Source organism: Camelus dromedarius, chromosome 5, assembly GCF_036321535.1.
Source record: "Camelus dromedarius isolate mCamDro1 chromosome 5, mCamDro1.pat, whole genome shotgun sequence".
In the NCBI taxonomy this organism is placed as follows: Eukaryota; Metazoa; Chordata; class Mammalia; order Artiodactyla; family Camelidae; genus Camelus; species Camelus dromedarius.
Window position 1 is genome coordinate 29,146,216 of NC_087440.1, and position 23,563 is coordinate 29,169,778.

At 34.1% G+C, this 23,563-nt stretch overlaps 1 protein-coding gene and 1 pseudogene across 1 annotated transcript; both read right to left on the minus strand.

Moving 5' to 3' along the window:
* Nucleotides 1-3,889: 3,889 nt before the first annotated feature.
* Nucleotides 3,890-4,837, minus strand: LOC105090014 (olfactory receptor 4F21-like). Its single transcript, XM_010981207.3, has one exon. It carries the CDS (start codon nt 4,826-4,828, stop codon nt 3,890-3,892), a length of 939 nt encoding a protein of 312 aa, XP_010979509.2. The 5' UTR covers nt 4,829-4,837.
* A 9,818-nt stretch (nt 4,838-14,655) lies between these two features.
* Nucleotides 14,656-15,693, minus strand: LOC105090013 (olfactory receptor 4F15-like; annotated as a pseudogene).
* Between the last annotated feature and the right edge of the window lie 7,870 nt (nt 15,694-23,563).

Consider the following 23,563-nt stretch of genomic DNA (forward strand, 5'->3'; position numbering starts at 1 on the left):
GGGAAGTTTAAATTTATGAGGACTCTAAAAGAGAAACAAGGATTTATAAGAACTTGTAGTGGATAGAATTTATACTTAACATTTGGCAATATAAAGATATTTAGAGGAGAAAGACTTAATCCAAAGTAAAATGAAAAATAGAAATAAAATAACAAAAATTAGATTTAAAAATGAGGGAAAGAGGATAAAAGAAAGGGAATGACAAAAAGTGAGGAAAATGTTTGCTGAAAGAAAGGGATTTAATGGGAGATGAAATTGAAAAAGGATTCTGGAATGCCTACTAAAGGATTTGTGTTTTATTTTGTAGAAGTGAAGAAGTATTGAAGAATACTGAGTGATTATTTAATACATTTCTAACAAATGGTAAATAGTTAATACATAATAGTCATTATTAAGATAGTGATAATAGAACATGTGGACAGGATGTGGGAGATAAAAAAGATGATGCCAGTGTTTTTATTCTGAGTAATTCTGAGTATGGTAATAGCTTTAATTATAATAATAATTATGATAAGAACTAGTACAGCAATATGTAATATACAGATCACTTTTAGGAGCAGAAGTAAATTTGGAAGGAAGTAAAGGATAATAATAATGTCACGTAGAGTTATTGTTGGGGTATTTTTGTAAGTTGCTATCTGCTAAGTAAGAGCCTGAAAAGTGATGGTCATAAGTTGGGAAAGCCATTTCACTTGTGTATTGGGTAGAGCAAATAAATACTGTCTAGAAGTTTTGCAGTAAGTGAATGGAATGGTAGCCTGAAGGAGAAGCATGGCCATGAAAATACTTGCAGGATGAGGTGTAGGAGTTAACAGGCAAGGAAGATGTAAAACAGAGGAGTGGAAATCAATGGTTCCCTGAAAGACATGAGGGGATGGTTACTCATCAAATTTCTTGGGGGAGTAGTATTACTATTTTGTCACTATTTCCTTAATCAGTTATTCCATGGCCCTTGGAAATTACATTTTTCTCTTCTTTATCCATTCCTTAGCCCTATCCACTAAAGCTCCATGTTACTGTTTTCAAAGTTCTGTAAATATTTAGCAATTTTAATTTTATTTCCAAGTATAAAGACAAGTCTAATAGTAAAACAAGTCAGAAACATTCACTTTAGTTCTCTTCTGCTTAGCACAGTGATAAATATAATCATACTATTCAATGACAGTAAAGACGATGGCATTCCTATTGTGAAATCACTTCTAATGTGATTAGTTAGTTGGAATGTTTCTTTAGATTCAAGGAATGTAATTTAGAATTGACCTTGGATTTTTACTGGTATGAAACCATTTCATTTCACTGAGAGAGAAGGACAAACTTGATAGTTATAGCTCTATAGGTTATATAACAAGGATTATGGTTTACCAAAGGATTCTTATTTGCAGCAAAAATATTTTCTATCATGGTAACAAGTAAGAATTCGGATATGCTATTCTTCAACAGAAGGAATTTCTTGCTCACTTAGTTAAGACATCTCATTTCCTAAGTATATGCTGCTGAGGAGACAGTGATAATATGTGACCCTTCACCACTGTAATTCTTTCAAAGCTCATCTCTAACTCTTCAAAAATGATTTAATAAATTTTAGAAGTATTATATATTGCTTCTAAGTTAAGCATTAGTTTAGATTTATTAAAGAAGTTCTCCAGAATCTTACACATTGGTTGTAGAAACCACGAAGGGCCAGCTTCAGTTGAACAAGAAAATCCTTCTCTGTGCACACTTGATTAAGCTTAGAAAGTCAGCATTTAACAAAACTTAACAAGACTGTTGTTAAATGTTTGTTTTATACATATTTTATCCCTTTTTAAAGAAAAACACTTTAAATCTTTACAAATTTTACTGAAATTGAAGTCAGGAGACTTGGGGGTTCTAGCACAAATTCACTGTGTAAACTTTGTTCAGTCATTCAAAATCTCTGAGCCTTTGTTTTCCTGTTTTTAAAATGAGTTCATTGGATCAGAAGCTGTCAAAAAAAAAAAAAAAAAATCCCCAAACTCTTAAGATTAGGATTTGTACCTTTATGTGAAAGAAAAGTCCAAAACTAGGTTTTATTGGGGTTGCAGGAAGGAGGGAAGTAGATAGATAAGAGAACACTGGATTTGGAGAAATATGGGGAAAGAACCTTCAAATAGAGGGGAAAGAATAAATTAGCCCAGAAGATTCAGGAGAAGGAATTTACACTTACAAGACTTGTATAACACTTAAGTTGTATATCATAACAAGGGCTATCCTTGTTTACATTCATACTAATTCTTCTAAGTATTTAAGTCAACTTCATGATCCATTTTTCCTGAAAATACACACACAGTGAATTCTGCACAATGAGTTATTACTAATAGAAGTATCTCATTGTTAATACTACAGTTTGATTAGTTCTGCTAATATATTTCACTTATATCATTCCACCTACCTCCTTCATAACTGTGAGACTACAGCAATTTTCAGGGCAAAGAAGAGTGCAGATTTTTCTTTTATTTGCACTTTCCCTTGAAGCATAAAATTTCCAATAGAATAAAATCTATGTAAATTTTCCTACTTAGTAAATCATTTGGTTAATTAAGAGCCATTTATGAAAATGACCAGAGGCAGGTGAAGCAATCTGGAAATAGCCAGCCTGAACTTTGGGTACCGAGACTAACTCTTATAGTCTCACAAGCTTTCCCTTGAGGAAATACACAACCTTTTTTTTTTTTTTTTTTTTTTTAATTTAAAAGTTATTGTCCCAGTTTCTTGGCTCTGTTAGGTATTTTTACTCCATCACTGAATCTGAAGGTAAAATTTTAAAGAATCATAGTAAAACAAAAAAGATAAAGTTGTGAAATTAAAATCTAGATTTGTTAACAAGACAATAATAATGCTTTAGATTTTATAAAAAAGAAGATAGCTTAGAATTTGTTGAGAAAATATAGGAAAAATACTTTGACCGATAATAAGAAAGTCTCACTTCTTGTCATTTATCATTTTATTGAGCAGCTTTAATTACCATGCAGTGGTTAAAATTGAGCTGAGTTACCACAATTGATGCCCCTTAAATCAGTCATAGAAAAGCAGACAAGTGATTTTTCCAGTATGTTCCTTGATCACCAGACTTTAACTGAAGGATGTCAATCATCTTCTTTGTCCTAAGCAGCCTAGCTTAAGAACGATCATGTTAAATAAGCTGAGATCTGAGTGGGGTACCCTCCTCTAGGAAATAAGTCCCTTAAATACTTTTGGAATTGTAGATACCTTTGTAAAGTGAATCAAGAAATGCTTTGAATAAACTGTTGAAAAAATGGATTATAGGCAAATTTTGCATAATGTAAAGATCAGAGTCTATTTCTAAAATAACAGTGTACAAAATACATTAATAATCAAAGCCTGACAACAGTTCTTAAGAGTTTTAACACAGTGTCACAGTGTTTATCTTCCTCTTTATCTAAGTAAAAGTACAATTAGCATGAGAATTGCTTCCTCCTTAATTTTAATGTCTGCTAGTTTACATAAACCCATGTTTTATCCATTGGATCCACATAATTTCCATAAGAAATATTAATTGATATCCAATAATGCTTATTATAAATATGAAGATACTGATACATTATATATATGTACATGTATATATTTACATGTAGATATAAAATAGCTACATTAAAATTGAATGTAGCCATTGGTGGTACAGTTTGGGTTTGTAGCTTAGTCAGAAATATATTAGCACTTTATTTTTTATGATTAACAAAATTGCTACAACTCTATGTAAATGAAATTCTTTGTTTCAATACTTTCTTTTCTGTAGACTTCCAGTTTTTGAAGGCGATAAGGAAAATGTACACATTCTATAATGTTCATGGTGATCACAAGGGTCTTCATGGTCCATGACATTCATCTGTGCTCTCATCAATGCAGTCTGTTATATCATCTCTCTAGAACTTACACCCTGTCTACTTAGCCTTCTCATTGCCGCCTTCATCTCTCTGTTCCTTAAAGTATAGATGGCAGGATTTAAGACAGGAGTGACAACAAAGTCCACAATGGCAAAAAATGTATCTAGTGACTTAGTAGGGAAAGGCCACACATAGAGAAACATGCATGGAAGGAAAAACAAAAACACTACAGTGATGTGAGCTGATAGAGTGAAGAATGCTTTGGATAAATCCTTTGAAGAATGTTGTCGGACGGTGACCAGAATAAAGATATATGATGCAATTAAGAGAAAGAAGGTGCCCATAGATATGAAGCCACTGTTGGCAGTGACCACAAATTCTAGTCTGTAAGTATCTATGCATGCAAGTTTAATAACCCTTGGAAAATCACAGTAAAAGCTCCCCACATTATTGGGCCCACAGAAAGGTAAATTTATGACAAAAACAAACTGAGACACAGCATGAATCGGTCCAATGGTCCAAGCAGCCACTACCAAAAGCATGCACTTTTTGGGGTTAATAATAGTTAGATAATGGAGAGGCTTGCAGATTGCTGTGTACCTGTCATATGCCATGGCTATGAGCAGCACCATCTCAACTCCTCCTGTGACATGGATGAAGAACATTTGTATCATGCAGTTGTGCAAGGAAATGATTTTACAATCACTGAAAAGATCAGAGATAATCCTAGGAACTGTGGTAGATGAAAGGCCCAGGTCAACTAATGATAGATTGGCCAGCAGAGTATACATGGGGGAGTGTAAGTGAGAGTCAAAAATCACTGTAAATACAATGAAGAGGTTTCCCAGGATAATTACCACATAGAATATAGAGAAGAAGAGAAGAAGTACAAGCTGCATTCCCCAGGATTGTGCAAGTCCCAGTAACACAAATTCAGTTACCACAGAACCATTTACTTGGTCCATTGAATCATAAAGAAGTGAAGACTCAGAAGTGACCTGAAACGAAAGAAGGAATCAACTTAGAGGTACTGAGCACATGGTGTTAAATGTTGATAATTAAAAATTGGTCCTTTTATTTAATTGACAGTGGACAATTTACAAAGTAATAGGAACCCAGGTATAAAAAATTTAATCCAGCAAAGCTGCGCTTAGCAGCAATCTATTGCTTTAAATGCTCCCATTTATTCAAATACATGAAGTAATTGGGCAACATATGGTATTAGGAAAGAATGCACAACATGAACTTGAGGAATTTGGGTGAAAGAGAATAATAAAAATTAAAAACATAAATAAATAAATGTTGAATCCCAGAAAGTTAGAAGAGTGTATAAGAGCATATAAAAATGTTTAAAAAATAAAAAATGGATAATCTTTAAAAAATATAATCAAGAATAATAAAATTAGTTAGAAATGAGTATAGAAATGCATAATAACAGTCACTATATGTTTCCTACCTGTGCTTAAACACAACCTGCCCCATTAAATTTAAAAGCTTTTGTACAGCAGAGGACCATAAACAAAACAAAAAGACAGCCTGTGAGCTGGGAGAAAATACTTGCAAATGACATGACTGACAAAGGCTTAATTTCCACAATGTACAAACAGCTCATACAACTCAATAACAAAAAACTGAACAACCCAACAAAGAAATTGGCAGATGACCTAAATAGACATTTCTCCAGTGAAGACATACAGATGGCCAATAAGCACATGAAAAGATGCTCAGTATCACCAATTATCAGAGAAATGCAAACCAAAATGACAATGAGGTATCACCTCACACTGGTAAGAATGTCCATCATTAAAAAGTCCACAAACAAATGCTGGAGAGGGTGTGGAGAACCCTCTTGTACTGTTGGTGGGAATGTAATTGAGTGTAGCCACTATGGAGATCAGTGTGGCTATTCCTTAAACAACTGGAAATAGATTTACTATATTATTCAGCAATCCCATTCCTGGGCATATATTTGGAGAAAACTGTAATTCAGAAGGATACATACACCCCAGTGTTCATAGCAGTATTATTTACAATAGCCAAGATGTGTTAGAAACCTAAATGTCCATCGACAGATGCTTGGATAAAGAGTATATATGGAATGGAATACTGCTTAGCCATAAAAAAGAATGAAATAATGCCATTTGCAGCAACGTGGATAGACCTAGAATTTATCATACTAAGTAAAGTAAGCCAGAGAAAGACAAATGTCGTATGATATCACTTATACGTGGAATATAAAAAAATGACACAAATGAACTTATTTACAAAAGAGAAAAAGACTCACAGACACTGAAAACAACCTACAGTTCCCAAAGACAAAAGAGGGAAATATTCAGAGTTTGTGATTAGCAGGTATAAACTACTATATATAAAATAGACAAATAACAAGGTCCTACCGTATAGCGCATGGAGCTATATTCAGCATCTAATAATAACTTGTAATGAAAAAGACTGTGAAAAAGAATATATATATGTATAACTGAATCACTCTGCTGTACACCAGAAACTAACACAACAGTGTAAATCAACTATACTTCAATTTAAAAAACTACCTTAAACCACCACATGAATCATATACTTGAATTTGAAATGTAGAGAGGTGAAAGATTGATATCTTCAAAATATAAAAAAGAGTTTAAACCATTTAATAAAACCTCTGAGACCTAACAAATGGACTAATGATAAGAAGAGAGAATTCAGAAATGTAAACTATATAGGTATACATTTGTGTGTGTGTGTATATATATATATCTTTAGAAATCACATAAGATAAAGTATAATACTATTGTTTTCCTATTATATTAGAAAGAAAGTTTTACAATTATTACCAAAACTGACAAAGGCTCTGTCAAATAGTGACCTTTATATGGTGCCAGAGGAAATATAGACTGATTCAAACATTAAAGAAAATATTTTGAAATCATGAATCAAGAATCTTGAATCCATATCATTTGTTGCAATAATACTCCTTTTGGAATTCTATTTGTACAGAAAAATTTTTTCGCACAAACTGTTTATCACACTTTACAGTTGGTAAAACTTTGAACAATTTAAATGCCAATCATTAAGTTTAAGTCTTTTTTAATGTATGTACATGATGGAAAGTAATATAGTTATTAAAATGAATGTTAATGAAAGTTTATAATAGCATTAGGAAGATTTTTCTTTATAGTGTTAAGTGTAATAAAAGTAAATGAATAGCTTAGGACGAAATTTTAAAAACAGTAGTTGATTTAGGTTTTCTTTAGAGCTTTAAAAATCCTTTAGATTTTGAAGTATTTTTCAGTATGCATGTTATACTGATTGATTTTTTTGATAAAAATGTAAAGAGCATGAAGAGTTAAAGGAAAGATTTATTGAGACTATCTGAAAACAAAGATTGACTTATAATTATCAGAAGACAAACTAAGTGAGGAAGTAAAGGACTCTAATATTTGTTTCATCCAATCAGCCCTTTTTTAAAACTGTCGGAAACTGATTCATAAATGCTATTATTAAGGGGGGTGGGATATAGCTAAATAAGCAAAGGGTCCTGATTAAACTTCTTGGAGTTTGTATCAAACTATCGTGAAGTTGAAACCTCTTGAGTTATTCCATTCAAGTAGTTGACAAAGCATCTCCTCTGTTTCACTTTGCCAGGGTTGGCTATTTGAAATGAATTCAGGTAATCATGAAATAACTATAAGGAAAATAGATGTTCTTGTGGTTTCATCCCATTCTGAGTGAGCAAGATTAGTATTATTGCAATGGGAAATATTAAAAGAGATAAAGTAAATGGTCAAAAATAGAGTCAATTAAGTACAGTGGGATAGAAGAGATAATATTTGGGAAGAATATAGGAGATGGAACCAAGTGGGTTTGATTCCTTTCCTATTTCCACAATTACTATTGTTTTGTTGCTTCTTGATAAATTTTTACATCATCTTCTACCTTCTTTCACCTAGGTGTTCTCCTAAATACTCTTCCCAGCATTTTCTCTGAAAACTATGTTTAATCATTTCAATTTATTCATACTACTACCATTGGCCTTCTCATCCATATTTAAGTCAGTTAGGGCACAGGGCATAATACAAAGGATTTTGGGAGGGGAGTTGAAATTGTGGTGCATTATAGAGTTGAGAAGGTCATCCCTGGAAGATTTCATGGTGATACCCTCTACTCTGCTTAGCAGAAGGTGTTTGATGACTTCCTGATTTCACCATCCAATTCAGTGTTTTTGGAGAAATAAAGTTGAATCTGGAGCATCATGTTGACTGCTTAAGATCCAATTTTTATTCTGTAAAACTAAAATGAAATATACAAACCCAATTCTTCAGGACTGTCATCATGCAATTGGGTGTTTCATCTTATAAAAACAAATAAAATCTCTAAATTAATTTGTCAGATTTGGAAATTTCCATTACTATTAGGTTAGTACTGCTGAAGTGGCGTTTGTCTTGGAGTGCAAGTGATAATTAAGATTTTTAAACAGGAAACTCCCACATTATATAAGCCTGTCAGCCTAAAGACTAAAATCTTCCCTTTATAAAATATGATTTAATTTATTTATAACTTTTAGTCATTCTAAAATGGGATAATCACAATACAAATATTGGAACACGAGCAGAGTTAAGGTGGTGGAATCAGAGTCAGTAGCATGTTTAAGGGCAGGAAAGAAGACCCAAAGAAAGAGAAAGAGTGAAGATGGATTAGAAAGAGAGTAGGAGAATAAAAGTAGGGCAGGGAAGGGAATAAGAAGAATCCTAAAGGACAAATAAGGAGGATAAAACGATGGTTAAAAGAGGCATTGGTGGAACATTGCACATCTTTGCTTAGGTTGCCTGTCATGGTTTTAATCAACACATATCAACACATTATTAAGAGTGTTAATAATGTATTAATATATTATTAACCCAAGAACTTTATTTGGGTTCTCATTTACTGTTTTAGTATATTTTGACTGGAAGGATGGAAAGTAATAGTAAAACTGTAGGGAAAATGGTCACTGATACAAAGAAAAGTTAAGACCTTAAACATATGAGCAATGGCTGTGGCAATGGGGTTTGGTAGAATGGAGTGGGTAGTTGGGCATGGTGGTTCAGCTGACAGGTGAGCCACTTCTGAGATATTAGGATGTAACTGATCAGCCTCCAGTCAGTATTTCACTTTCCCTAGTTCTAATATTCATAGCTTTTTGTAAGTGTTAAATTTAAAGTTCATTATGTAGGGACACTACTTTGTCCAACACTGTATCACTTGACTGAAGCAGACTGACACATAGAGAAAGCTCCAGGAATATTTTAAGAATCAATTGTCTGGAAATAGGTACTAAATTGTTCATATAAGAAACAAAATAATAGTCCTCACATATATAGAGAGAAATTGAATTTAATAATAGCTTCTCTACAAGCTTGTACTTCCTGGTGATAACCCAGTCATATATAGAATAACATGGGTATTTAGGTAAGTGAAGAAGGTCCCACTCTTCCTGGTATAAATATCGGAATTAGTATGTATCATTGCTGGAGAAGTCTTGATGACCTAGAGAGCTTGTTTGGAGAAAAAGGACACACACTTGGTTTCTCCGCCTTCTTAGGAAACACTGGTGACTGTGTGATGTTCCCAGGAGTTCTTCAGAAGCCAAGTCCCCATAGAATTTACTGTCTCTGCTGTTGGAAATTTAAAATTTATCGATTATTTAGGGCCTGGAGAGATACATCTTTAAACAGAAAATGTAGATATATATTAAACAGAAAAGATTATTGGAATTACAGGTTTGTGTAGAGTGGGGAAGAACTTTGAGATTGTCTTGTCCAGTTACTTCATTCTCCAGATAAACAGCCCAGTGAGATTAAATGGATAGCGAGTGTATTCACAGCAGTGCATTCATAGAGCCAGCACTGGAAGTCAGACTAACTTCCAGTCCAGTAGTCTTCCTCAGTCATCCTCTATACCTGCTTAATAGAAAAACTCATTAAAAAGCTATAATTATTTATATTTGATAGGATCACTCTAACCTAATTAGAAGAGCCCTATTCACCCCTGAGTTCTCTTTTCATTTAAAATAAAATCGGCCTTCCTTTTCTAAAAGACTATTTCCTTTTTCATTGGATATTACTCCTCATGATCGCCTTTCCTATTTCTTCAAACAACCTGGCCAGTCCTTGAACAGATCTGTTTCAGAATTTATAGCCCCTAGCACAAGGACAGGGTTTTTTTTTTTTTTAAATCTGAGCATAGCCTCTCAACCTAGGCATTGGCTGGAGCCTTCAAATGCAGGGAAAGTAACAGCAAAGTAGAGGGAAACACACTAGAATCCTGGAGGTTGATGACTGAGATTTCCTTCTGTTTTAAAATAGAATTTGGTCCTCAAATAGGGTGGGCATAGGTGAGGCCAGCTCTCTGTTTTACACAAGGGAAAATGAAGTTTAAAAGGAGTTGGAAAACACAAAATCAGAAACATGTGAATCCTAAAAATATCTTCTTAAGGAGATAAATTTAAAATATCAAAGAGTATATGTGTGTGCATGAAATTAATTTTATCAGACAATGCAATTCTGTGATTAAAATTTGATAATGGGAGAGAGTTGGTATAAAATAAAAGGACAAAATTATTTCAGAAAGGAGAAAATTTCTGACACAGTATTTTTACAGAGGAGCAGAAATTGAAGGAGGATTGAGAGGGCTAGGGAGAGGGAAGCAGCCACTGCTGGGGCAGTTTTGTAACTTAAAAGTGTCTTTCCTACCTGCCTGTTCAGTCACAGGATGTACATTTTTAGGAGAAGAGAAATTCAGAGAGCTTACTCTTCATTGTAGTAATCACTCCTAACCCGCCCCTGCGCCAAAGACAAAGCTATATATAAGATTCTTCCTAATGGGGAAGTACCTAATTAGCGGCACAAGAGAGTGACCCACTGCTGCTGCAGAGACGGCCAATACCCAGTCCATTATTAGTTTCTCTTGGGGACTGAATCTTCGAGTCACATTGGTTTCCCCAAGAGAGAAGTATTGAAAGAATTGCCTGGTGTTGAAACAGAGGGAAAGAGGGAAGGTTTTGAGGTATTAATGTTGGTTTATATTAAAAAAAAAAACCCCTATTTAGGGTGGATGATCTTAGGGTATGAATTGCTTAGAATGACTGAGAAGGTGTGAAAATATATGTCCTGAGTGGACAGGATATTCATAGTACCAAGAATGAAACTTGAAGAAATAAATCTAAACTCTTGATATGCAAAGATAATTCTTATAATTGATAACAGGAGAATAAATTAATCATTTTCCTGTTTTTAATTATAGCAGATGTTTACCTGCAACTGTCTATCTGTGCTCCTAAACTTTGAAATGTTGGGGATGAAGGTCTTGAATGTTTTTGAACTTATCCTTCCTGAGTTGATTGGTTACAAGTCAATTTTGTACTTTATTGGGTCAGTTTCTTAGGAGGTCACAGGAAAACAGATACAAACATAAAAGAGAAAAAATGTAGGGAGTTATTTTGAGTTGTCTGTAATAGAAGCATGTTTACCTGAGAGGGAGATAATCATTCAAAGGACCAGAAACAAGTCATGAATACAAGCCTATTGGATCTCTCTGAAGAAGCTTGGCTTTATCTTTGATGTGTACATGCAAAAAATCTGATCTCCAGGTAATCATGGAGGCCTCAGTGTGTCAAGGCTCTGTTTGTTTAGAGTTATATTTGTTCTAGAAATGTGTTTCTTTTTCTCCTGTTCAGAAACAAGGGAAAACCACGTTCTATAGAATAGCAGCAGAATGATGGCTGGTCTTAAATTAATTTTTTTAAATAGTGACATTCCGGATTGGTGGAAAATTTCTCCTGTGTCCCTTTTCCTGTCCCTCCCCAGAAGGCCCTTCTGCAACGCTGAGCAGTACAGAGCCCCATCATTCTGCCATGCTAATGTGTTCCTGTCCTGATGTGCCTTACTCTAAGTGGGAGAGGTACTAAGCAAAACAGCACGTTAAGATGAATGGAGGAGAATGTAAGCAGAAATAAAGTCCTAGGAAGTGGGCCAGCTAGGCACAGAGCATCTCCTGGAGCTATTTAAGGACTGTCTCCTGGGGCACGGATGAGGGGTTTACTTGGCAGTGAAGAAGGGTCCTATGCCAGAGGAGGAGGACTTGTTAATGCAGAGTCTGTGAGACCTAGGAGTATCAGAGAGGTCTGAGACCAGTGATTTACAGGCTGCCTCAGCTCAGATTAGCTCAAGATTTGAACTAGACAAGCCTGCAAAAAGAACTGATCAGTAGATTTCACAATACATTTCAATTTTACTTGAGGAGATAGAGGCAGAGAACATTAAGAAGAGAAAAGGAGAAAGAAAAGGGGAGGAAGTTCTTTAATCCTATGGTTTTTGATTAAATGTAAAAAGAAAGCCCAAACACTATGCCACAAATTATTCTCATTGCTAGCTTATTATTCTCTGTTGGGTTTCTTCACTCATTTAATGATAAATGTTTATTGAACCTTTTCTATACTGTTACTGGTGTTACAGCAGTAAACATGATGGGCACAGGCCCTTTTTTATGGAATTTAATATGTAATGAAGAAGAAATACATTATATAAGAAATTATGAGTGTAATTCATGTTACAAAAGTCGTAATAGGGAGTGCTATAATAATACACAATGAAAGGAGAACTCCTGGACCCAGATTTGAGGAATTTTTCCCTGGCAAAATGATGTTGAAACTGAGATTTGAAGAATGAGTAGATGTTAATAAGTGACGCATGAAGGACAAGTGCTTCAGACACAGTGATTAGCCAATGCAGTCTCAGAGGTGAGAGAGTTTGAAGTTTCAGGCAAGTAAAAAACCCATCACATGGCTCTGGAATTGCAGGGAGAGAGCATGTTGTTCTCTGAGGCTGGAGAAGGGGCTGGAGACCAGGTCTCAGATGGGCTGATAAACTTCGAAACGGAATTAGTGTTTTAATTCAAGGGCAGTGGCAAGTATGTGAAAGGTCTTAAGCATTAATCACATATTTAGATTTGTATTTTTTAAAAATCTCTCTTACTAAGATGAATATATTGGGAATTAAGGAAAATAAGACTTGAAGTTTGGAGAACAGATAGCTAACTTAATATTCTATTCCAAAAATGACATGAGAAGCCTCCAACAAGAATGGTGATATTGTAGAAGAAAATAAGGACACATATTTAAGAGGTGTTTATAAGGTGGAATTAATAGGATTTGCTGATTTACTGAATATTGCAGATCAGAGGGAGGGAGGCGTCTGTTATTACTCCCGATTTTGTGTTGAGCAACTGGGTAAACATTGGTGCCATTTATTGTGACTGGGGACCTTGAAAGAAAAGTAGGTTTGAGGAGGAGACAATTAGTTTAGTTTTAGACTTGTTGAGTGGAAGTTGCCTGTAAAGCATCCAAGTAAGTAGGCAATTAGATATGTAGACTAGAAACTCAAGAAATAGTACCCTAGCTTTGATAGAACTTAGCTAAAATCTAGACAGAGTAATTAAAGCCATGGGAATGGATGCCACCTAGGGACAGAATATAAAGTGAGAACAGGCCAAAGGTGCAGTTCTGAGGAATATTTATTTGTTGGTTGAGCAGATGAGGGAAATTCAACTGATACTGGGAAAGAATTATCCAAGAGGTAGGAGGAAGACCAGGAGATGGTAGTGCTTCAGAAGCCCAGCAGAGTATTTGAAGGAGGGAGCTGTCAGCAATAATTTAGTAAAAAAGAAATTACTGTTCAGATGAATAACAAAGCATTAAAAAGAAGTATTAATGACTTATTTATATAGAGGAGGCCAGAGATGTTATTGCAAAGATTTCTGGAGAAATACAAGACAAAAAACTCCACATTAGTTTCTTTTAATTGAGGAGATTTTATTTACAGAGTAGTAGAAACAAATATATGAAAAAGTTACGTGTAACTTCAATAAAGCCTTTATTTCAAATGTAGAAATCTTTAATTAAATTGAATATGCCTCACCATTTTTGGTTTTACTCTTATCCAAGGCTATCAAATGCAGATAGTAAATCTACAGGAGGATTTTTTTTTGACAGACTAAGAAGCCATGTTCAAACACACATCCTAGGATGATTATTCTCTTGTGAAACAGCTATTATTTCTATGCCTTTTTAAAGAATAAACTGGGATGATTGAATATTAGAAGGCATTTATTTTCAAAACAACAGTGAAGAAGAAAAAAGTGCAAAAATCTCTGGTCTATATTTATCTAAAGAATTGTTTCTGTTATAGGAATTCTCTACCTGAAGTCACTCAAATTTAAATACAAAACTGAAATAGCACCCAAAACTGAAAAAGCTCAGGGTATAGTCAGGTTTGAGTTCATGGTTTAACATAAGTAATACATAATTGATTTTATTCTTATTCTAAGTTAAACTAAAATTAAAATAGAAATTTAAAAAATATACTTTATTTGTGATTTACCCAAACTCACATTTTATCTATTGAGTCCACAAGCTTACAGTGATACATATTTACCCATTTTTGAGGTATTTATTTATAATTGAGAGTAATTATAATTAACAAGTCCCAAAAATTGTCACCCAGAAAGTGATATTTGAATGTTAAGTTTACATCTGGAAATCATCTCACTTTTCTCATCTCTCTTCTCCATAAAAGTAGATGAAGTCAATTTATTCTCTGTGATCGGCAAAATAAAGTCACCTCTGATTTGACAGTCAATTTCTGCAGGTGTACCTTTGTTGAAGTCTCCAAGTAGTAATTCTTACCATCGTAATGGTGAGTCACGTGACTCTCAGTGTTTTTGGAGAGCCTGAAGCATTTGTACTCTAGATCTGCGCTATTCATTATGAAATCCCACCAGAACCTACAATCCGTTTGCCCAGTCTTCTCATGGCAACTCTCATATCTTTGTTTCTTAATGTATAGATAGCAGGATTTAAGACAGGGGTGATGGCAAAGACAACAATAAACAAATACTTATCCAGTGCTGTTGTAGAGAAAGGCCACACGTAGAGAAACATGCATGGCATGAAAAATAAAATTACTACAGTGATATGAGCTGACAGTGTGACAAACACTTTGGATAAATCTCCTGAAGAACGTTTCCAGACAGTGACCAAAATGAAAATGTAGGATATAATTAAAGAGAAGAAGGTAGCCATGGATATAAACCCACTGTTAGCGATGATTACGAATTCCAGCTTATAAGTGTCTATACAAGCAAGTTTCATGACCTGAGGTAAATCACAATAAAAACTATCTACTTTATTAGGGCCACAAAAAGGCAAGTTTATGACAAAAACAAACTGAGATATAGCATGGATTATCCCAACTATCCAGGAAGCCACTACAAAGGAAACACACATTTTGGGGCTCATAATTGTCAGGTAGTGGAGAGGCTTACAGATTGCAGTATACCTGTCATATGCCATGGCTATAAGCAGCACCATCTCACCTCCACCCATGACATGAATAAAAAATATCTGTGTCATGCATTTTGGAAAGGAAATGATGTTGCAGTCCGTGAAAAGATCAGAGATCATTTTGGGTACTGTGGTAGAGGAAAGACCTAGATCAAGAATAGAGAGGTTGGCCAATAGGAAGTACATCGGGGAGTGTAAATAGAGTCAATAATTACTGTGAACACAACGAAGAGGTTTCCCAGGGTAATTCCCATGTAGAACACAAAGAAGAACTAAAAGAGTAAAAGATGCATCTCCCATGAATTTGAAAGTCCAGTTAATACAAATTCAGATACCACAGAGTCATTTACTCCATCCATTGATTCAGTCAGTAGAAAAGTTAAAATACTCTGGGGGTAGAAAATAATAAAGAATTGAGAAATATGGGTATCATTTCAAACATTAATATCTTGTTTGCCCATCAATGATTCTGTGGGAAATATGTTACAAGTACCAATATGTTGAAGTTAGAAAACATATAGTGAGGGCAACTGAAAAGAAGATAAATGAATAGGAGAAATGAGACAATCAAAAGGTAGACCAGAGAGACAAGAAAAGAAATCTTGGTGATATAACAGGTAAGGTGGAGGAATTAGGTGCAGAGTAACATTTTCCTAGCTGAGAGCTTCTTTACCAAGCTTATTGTGCAATAATAATACTGGCTTCTTTAGTCTTGTTTGTATATATTTACCGTAACACCTTTCATGTCATAAATAATCAGCCATATTTGGAGTGTTCAAACTATTAATCACATTAGTTCACACACTTTAGGAGAATGCACTCTGATTATTCTTTCACTTTACACTTGGGAAATCTTATGCATGAATCACACATAGAATAATGACCAACCAATGAGGGAACAAATGTGGAACTGAAGAGGGATGGTAGCATACATTGAAAAGCCTTACTTCTCTGATAATCCAATATTTATGATTGCAGCCAATCACTTGGAGAATTAAGATACACTTTAAATCAAGGGGGAACTCCAAACTCCAAAGATGGAGTGTCAGAAGACTCAAAAAGAGGACTTTTCACTACTTTAGAATTGAGAAAGATTTTGAGAGCTAGGAGTAATGACTGGCAATTCAAACATGAAACAGAAATACTGGTGTTCTTCACTGAAATAAAATATTTAGTCATGATGCACTAAAAGCATGTAAAAACTACAAGCCATGAAGGTCATGACAGCTTGCCCTCAAATATTTGAAGCTTAGTTCTGCAAAAATGCTATTTAAAGGCGACTAAAATTGCTACCAACAATTTAAGAGAGAATATCTGTCATTATTACTACAAATAAGTAGAAATTTTGAGGGTGTTTATCTATAACATATATTTGAATCTATTCATTATCTAATCTAAAGTGAAAAGATAGAAGTACATTTAAAAGAGATGTGAGAAGATATGCAGAAAGGGGCTATTGGTAAGATTGATACCAAAATGAATGTGGCCCTTATAAATGATGCAAATTTGGATTTGTTGACATGTCTGCTAAATTATTAAGCGGCAAAAATTGGTTACAAATAGGTGTCTTACGTGATATGCTCTTGATATGTAAACATTAGAAAACATGTAAGTATATATGTTAATATCTCAAGAAGATCACTTTAGATAATGACACTTAAGGTAATTTTAATATTAAAAAGCTTGAACATCTGTATTTTATATTTTGCTTTGTTGGCCATGTGTTTGTTATAAAAAATTATGAAAATGAAATGAAAGGAAAGCAACAGGAGAGAAAGAAGGGCAAGAAAAGGAAAAAGAAGAACGCTGATAATTAAGGAGTGAGTGAAGTATGCATATATGTGATAGAGGTAGAATATTGTTATTCTTTCTGGCACAAGTTTCATAGTTTTATTAGCCCTTGTTAAACCACCATTTCTTAGACAGTGGATGACAATTACTGGGTGTACTATGAAGGAAACTTGGGTGTTTTATGCCAAATTTGAACCAGATATGTACATGCTTCCTTGTTTAGAGAAAAATTAATATTTGCGAAATTTTTATAGAATCCTGGTGTATCTTATTTGGAACAGACATACACTGAAAACAGTAGGAAAGCACTAATATAAGTGACCCCTTTAATGTGCCAACTGAATTTTATTATTTCTAATATTCCCTTATATTTTCTAAAACAGATAAGACTGACTGAAGAAATATGTCTAAAGAGAAAAGCTAAAAACGTGAGGTAAAATCAGGCTTACTCATAACTGTGCATGTTGTGCTGATTAACCTGTTTAAAGAGGATTCCATCTTCTGTTCAAGGCTTATCAGGAATTGGTTCTAACATTTAGTTAGTTAATCCTGAAATATTGAGTTCATGCTTAGAGTATGAGGGAAGAGCATATTGAAACCAGTTAAAAATGGTTAGTTCTTTTGTTTTCTTAGAAAATATTAAAGAATCAGAAATTCTCCAGAGGCAGAGTCTCATGAGTTGGTTGCTATCCCCACTGGATATTTTGGCTTTAACATTCAGAACATGGGAAACTCTTCAAGTAGGTAATGCATAAAATCAGATAGAATGTAGGTCTTCTGTAGTGATTGAAAATTCCCCCTCCTCTAAGGACCAAGAGGAATTATAACCACCCTAAGACTGAAAACCCAAAGGAGCAAAGCTGTTCAGAACTCATTTTGCCAATGTCCTGTTAACTGATGTACTATATTCACTAATTTTTTAAAATCTCTACTTTTAACCACCTTAGCTCACTTGTTATAGAGGTCCTTTTCAGAATCAGTGGACACCATGTTCATTTTTATTATTCTCCCTTTAATTCTGGACCCAGTCATTGGTTCATATCATCAAATGCTTTATTAAATATCCCAAGAGGAGAGAACTGATTGCCCCCAGCATTCTATACATGAGGGCAGAGAATCACTTCCATTGGTGTAATCTGTTAGGAGAATGGGTGGGAATGGAATGGGCAAGACACAGACATATTTGGTCCCCACAACAGGAAATATGAAGTGTCATGTAAGGTAATGAAGAAAGTTGTGAGACAGACAAGATCCTTGAGATACTAACTTACCAAAGAGAGACATTATAAATGTCAGTGCTTTCAGGAGTATCTCCATCTTCAGGCATAATATACTTTGGTAATTAAAACAGCAAGAATGGTACCCAAAGGACTGGAATAACTGGAGACAGAGGGAAATAAAGACAAAGTGGAAGAGAAATATAAGGAGAGAGAGATGCCTGGGATAATTGCTCAACATAAGGGGCATTTTTATGACCTACCTCTTCTCTTCTAGGTTGTGCAGCAGCATTTGTAGAAACTTAATAATTTTGATTTCTTCTTTATAGTGTAATCATCTCCAGGACAAAAATATATAAGTCCCTTCCCGGTGAGAATACAGTTAATTAAGAGCACTAGGTGTTGGTGACCCATTGGTACTTCTCAGATCCCTGGTTTTTATTAATTTCTCCTGGGTACCAGGTTCTACAAGTCATGCTAATTTTCCCAAGAGAAAGAATATCAGAAGAGTTACTTGGTGATGAGAAATTGGAAAAGAAAGAAGATGTATAATATCGCCTGTATATTGGGAGAGATAATGTGCTGGGTGGGTGAGAAATAAGCACCATTTAAAGGAGAAAATGTAGAACCACGAGCTGATTATAGAGTTTCTGAGGTGGGGAAGGGTGAGAAGTCACTCACAGTTCTTGCTGATGCTCTCATTCATGGAGTGGGAGAGAATGAGCCCCATGTATCAATATTTTTTCCCAGAAACAAGCAAGAGGCTTTATGAAGGGGGTTATTCCCATAAACATTCTTGATTCATTCCCATTCAACAATTTTTACCTATTAACTGACATACAGACAGCCAACAGGCACGTGAAAAGTTGGTCAACATCACTAATCATCAGGGAAATGCAAATCAAAACAACAAAGATATCACCTCATGCCTGTCAGAATGGTTATCATCAAAAAGACATGAAATACAAGCTCTGTCATTGATGTGGGGAAAAGTGAACCCATCTGCAGTGCTTGTGGGAATTTAAATTGGTACAGCCCTTATGAAAAACATCATGGAATTTCCTCAAAAAGTTAAAACTACAACTATCATACAGTCCATAAATTTCATTTTGGGAAATACAACCAATCAAAGGACACAAAAACAATAGTTCAAAAAGATATCTGCACCTCCAAGTTTACAGCAGCATTTTTTATAATAGCCGAGATATGAAAACAACTTAAGTGTCCACTGATGAATGAATGAATAAAGCAATTGTGGTACATACAGATGTCCCTTCATATCTGCGGTTCCACATCTGATGATTTAACCAACCACAGATCAAAATTATTGAAAAAAATTTCAGAAAGTTCTATGTAACAAAACTTCAGTTTGCCACATGCTGGCATCTATTTACAAAAGCATACACATTCTATTAGTTTTTATCAGTAATCTAGAAGATCTAAATCTGGGAGATTTAAAGTATATGGAAGGATGTGCAAAAGTTGTATGCAAATACTATATACAGCGTTTTGTATAAGGGGCTTGAGTGTCCTTGAATTTTGTTATCTATTGGAGAATCCTGGAACCAATCCCCTGGGGGTACCAAAGTGTAAGTATATATAATAGAGGATTATTCAGTCATGAAAAACAAGGAAATCTTACCATTTTAAACAACATGGATGGACCTTAAAGAAATTATATAAGTGAAGTAAGTCAGAGAAGACAACTATTGTATAATCTCACTTATACATGGAATGAAAAAAAAAAAAAAAAAGAAAACACCAAATTAATAACAAAAGAGATCAGCTTTGTAGTTACCAGAGGTGGGAGGAGTGGGAGGAGGAGGAATTGGAGGAAGGTGGTTAAAAGGCACAAACTTCCAGTTAGAAGATCAATAAGTATTAGGGATGTAACATATAACATTATGACTATAGTTAACAACTGTGTGTTATATAGAAAAGTTTTCAAGAGAGTAAATCCTGAGAGTTCTCATCACAAGGAAAAACTATTTTTCTTTTCTTTTTATTGTATCTGTATGAGATGATGGACATTAACTAAACCTATTGTGGTAGTCATCTCACAATATATGAAAATCAAACCATCCTGCTGTACACTTAGTGATGTATGTCAACTATTTTTCCATAAAACTGTAAAAAAAGCTTTGTTTTAAAAATTTTAATAATATATATTCTAATTTTTAATTGAGGAAACAGTTGTTTATAACATCACATGTTTCATGTGTACAAATTATATTTCTAATTTTGTATACCCCACAACGTGATTGCCACCAAAATTTTAGTTTTCATCTGTTACCATAAAGTTAATCCCTTTTACCCATTTTGTCCTCCCCACTGACTCTTCCCTTTTGATAACCACTACTTTGTTCTCTGTATCTAGGTTTATGTTTTGTTTGGTTTGTTCATTTACTTATTTTTTATTTGTTTTTTATATTCCACGTATGAGTGAAATCATAAGGTATTTGTCCTTCTCTGTCTTTCTTATTGAACTTAGCATAATACCCTCAAGGTCCATCCATGTTGCAAATGGCTGTGTAGTATTCCATTATGTATCTTCTTTATCCATTCCTCTGTTGATGGGCACTCGGGTTGCTTCCATATCTTGGCTATTGTAAATAATGTTGCAGTGAACACTGGGTTGCATGTATCTTTTCTAATTAGTGATTTTTCCTCTGGATAAAGACCTGTAAGTGGAATTGTTGAATCATATAGCCTGGAGATTTTTGTTTTGGGAGGTTATTAATTATTGATTCAATTTTTTTAATAGATATAGGCCTACTCAGATTATCTATTTCTTCTTGTGTGAGTTTGACAGATTGTGTCTTTCATGGAATTGGTACGTTTTATCTAGGGTATCAAATTTGTGGGCATAAAGAATATTTATTATTCTTTTAACATCCATGAATCTGTAGTGATATCCTGTTTTAAATTTTTGATATTAGTGATTTGTGTACTCTCCTTTTCTTATTTAGCTTTGCAAGAGGCTTCATTTTATTGACTGGCTCTTAAAGAGCCAGCTTTTGGTTTCATTGATTTTTCTCTATTGATTTCCTGTTTACAATTTCATTGATTTCTGCTCTAATATTTATTATTTCTTTTCTTCTGCTTGTGTTAGGTTTGACTTGCTTCTCTTTTTTCAGTTTCCTAAGGTAGAAACTTAGATTTTAGATCTTTCTAATATAATCATTTAATGCTATAAATTTCCCTTAAGCACTACTTTCACTGTATTTCATAAAAATTTGATAAGTTGTGTTTTTATTTTCATTTTGTTTAAAATATTTTTAAAAGTTTCTCTTGAGATTTATTCTTTGACCTATGTGTTATTTAGAAGTGTATTTTTTTAAATATCCTTGTACTTGGGGATTTTTCAGTTATTGTTCTGTTACTGAGTTTTAGTTTCATTCCTTATGGTCTGAAAGCAGACACTGTAAGATTTCTATTATTTAAAATTTGCCAGGTTATGTGTTATGGCCCAAATTGTGGTCTGTCTTGGTGAAGCTCCATGTAAGCTTAAGAAGAATTTCATATTCTATGGTTGTTGGATGAGGTAGTCTACAGATGTCAATTATATCCGCTTGTTTGATGTTGTTGAGTTCATTTCTATCCTTACTGATTTTCTGTCAGCTGGATCTGTCCATTTCTAAGAGAGGGGAGTTGAAGTCTCCAACTATAATAGTAGATTCATCCGTTTCTCCTTGCATTTCTGTTTTTGTCTCATGCAGTTTGATGCTGTTTTTAGTTGCACATTTTTAAAAAATTGTTATGAAATCTTGGGGGAATGAACCCCTTTATCATTATGTAATGCCCTTCTTTATCCCTGATAACTTTCCTTACTTTGAAGTCTGCTCTGTCTGAAATTGATATAGCTACTTCTTCTTTCCTTTGTTGTGTGTGTGTGTTTTTTTTTTGTGGGACGAGTAGGAAATTAGGTTTATTTATTTACTTAATGGAGGTACTGGGGATTGAACCCAGGACCTCAGGTATGCTAAGCACACACTCTACCACTGAGCTATACCCTCCCCACCTGCATTCCTTTGATATGTGTTAATGTGGTATATTTTTCTCCATCCATTTACTTTTAATCAATATGTGTCTTAATATTTAAAGTGGATTTCTTATAGGCAACATATAGTTGGATTGTGGTTTTTGATCCACGTTGACAATCTCTGCCTTTTAATTGATACATTTAGACTATTAACTTTCAAAGTGATTGTTTACATAATGGACTAATATCTATCACATTTGTTATGGTTTTCTGTTTTTTGCCCTTGTTCTTTGTTTTTACTTTTATCTTCCACCCTTTTTCTGCCTTCTGTAGTTTTAATCAACCATCTTCTATGATTCTGTTTGCTCTTCTTTCTTAGTGTATCATTTATACATTTTTACTTTTTTTTTTGGTTGTTAATCTAGAGTTTGCAATATACATTTACAACTAATCTAAGTCTACTTTCAAATAATACTATACCACTTCATGGGTAGTGTGAATACTTTATAATAACAAAAAATCCTAATTCCTTCCTCCCACTCCTTCTATCATTGCTGTCATTGATTTTACTTATATGTAAGCATACATAAGCAAGCATAAACATATTCAATTGACTACATTGTTGCTATCATTATTTTAAACAAACTTATCTGTTAGATCAATAAAGAATAAGGAAAATAAAAGTTTTTATTTTATCTTCACTCATTTCTTTTTCTATGCTCTTCTTTTGTTTATGTAGATCAGAGTTTCTGACCTACATTATTTTTCTTTTCTCTAAAGAACTTCTTTTAAGATTTCTTTTGTGGCAGGTCTATTGAAACAGATTTTTGGTGTTCATCCTACTTTGTATTCTGTGAGCTTCCTGGATCTGGAATTAAGTGTCTGACATTAATTTTGAGGAAATTCTCAGTCATTACTTTTTGAAACATTTCTTCTGTTCCTTCCTCTCTTCTTCTGGTATTCCCATTACATGTATGTTATACCTTTTTTAGTTGTCCCACAGTCCTTGGATGGTCTGTTCTGTTTTTTCTTTCATTCTTTGTTCTCTTTGCTTTTAGGTTTTTGAGGATTCTATTGATACATTATATAGCTCAGAGATTCTTTCCTCTTCTGTGTTCAGTCTACTGATAAACCCATTAAAAGCATTCTTCATTTCTATTACAGTATTTTAAATCTCTATCATTTCTTTTTTATTCTTAGGCTTTCCCTCTCTCTGCTTATAATGCTCATCTGTTCTTGCATACTATCTCCTTTATCCATTAGAGCCCTTAGCATATTAATCATTGTTTTTTAAAGTCCCAGCCTAATAATTCTGACATCCCTGTCACATCCAGTTCTA